At 54.6% G+C, this 1,031-nt stretch overlaps 1 protein-coding gene across 1 annotated transcript in view; it reads left to right on the forward strand.

The window, feature by feature from the left end:
* Positions 1 to 208: 208 nt before the first annotated feature.
* The window catches only part of LOC122546566 (death effector domain-containing protein-like), a gene marked incomplete at its 5' end in the record, with an annotated part of 3,903 nt that continues 3,080 nt past the window's right edge, over positions 209 to 1,031 (forward strand). The window contains one exon of the mRNA XM_043685255.1: positions 209 to 422. Coding sequence (XP_043541190.1) covers positions 209 to 422 — 214 coding nt within the window. The remainder of the gene's footprint in view (positions 423 to 1,031) is intronic.

The following is a 1,031-nucleotide window of genomic DNA, read 5'->3' on the forward strand; positions in this document are numbered from 1 at the left end:
CCCATCAAACCCTCCCAGGACAGGGACAGCATGACCAATGTGAAGTCCTGTGAGTGTACTGCTGGTCTGAAATAAAAACAGACTGTACTGGTGAAACCCAGCACATCTGGCTGCATCTGGGGATGTCCTATTAGTTTGCAGCCTTTACTTTGTGTCTGACCCCCAGATGTTTGCCGATGGGCTGACCTTCTGCCTTTCCCGTTTGTAAATCGCGTCGCGCCCGGTATTTAATCCGGAGAGGCCCTCCATCTGCTCTTACCCCGTTGGTTTCTCTGCAGAGTCCGCTCACCGCTTGCTGTGTTGTGCACCGGGAGCAGGGCCTCCCCTTCGCCAGAGAGTCTGTCGGGGCCGGGCGCCAGCGCACAGTCGTGGCAAGCGAAAGAAATCCGCCCTCGTCGAGCCGAACGAGAAGCAGACGTGCGGTAAGCCTGTGAGGGTGGCATGCCGTGGAGGAGATCCCAGTGCCGCTTTCCCCGCTTAATATCTGTGTCACCCTCGCTGGCTGTCTCCCGCTACGGCCCGTCTCTCTGCCCGTGCGCCCTCCCTCCTGGAGTTACCCGAGTCCCCCTCCTGTTTCTCACTTACAGACCCCTCCCTGACCGCATCTTCCAGAGGCGGGTTGTCGGTTTGCACAGGTAGTGATAACAGCACCGAAGCAGACCCTTCGGCCCAACCAGTCCATGCCAACCATAATCCCGCCTGCCTGGCCCTTTCCCATATCCCTCCAAACGTTTCCTGTTTGTGTCCTTATCCAAACACCTTTTAAACGCTGCCGTTCTGCCCACATCCACCACTTCCTTAGGAAATTCATTCCACGCACAAACTGCCCTCTTTGTGAAAGGTTAGCCCCTTGTGCCCTTTTTAATCGCTCTCCACTTGCTTTAAAAATTGCCCTCTCGTCTTGAAATCTCCCATCCTGGAGAAAGAGAACCTGTATCCCTCATTATTTTGAAAACATCTATCAGGTCTCCTCTCACCCTCCTACGTTCCACTGAAAAAATGCCCCAGCCTATCCCGCCTTAATATATAGA

The sequence above is a fragment of the Chiloscyllium plagiosum genome, unplaced genomic scaffold (assembly GCF_004010195.1).
Source record: "Chiloscyllium plagiosum isolate BGI_BamShark_2017 unplaced genomic scaffold, ASM401019v2 scaf_57370, whole genome shotgun sequence".
NCBI classification, from domain to species: domain Eukaryota; kingdom Metazoa; phylum Chordata; class Chondrichthyes; order Orectolobiformes; family Hemiscylliidae; genus Chiloscyllium; species Chiloscyllium plagiosum.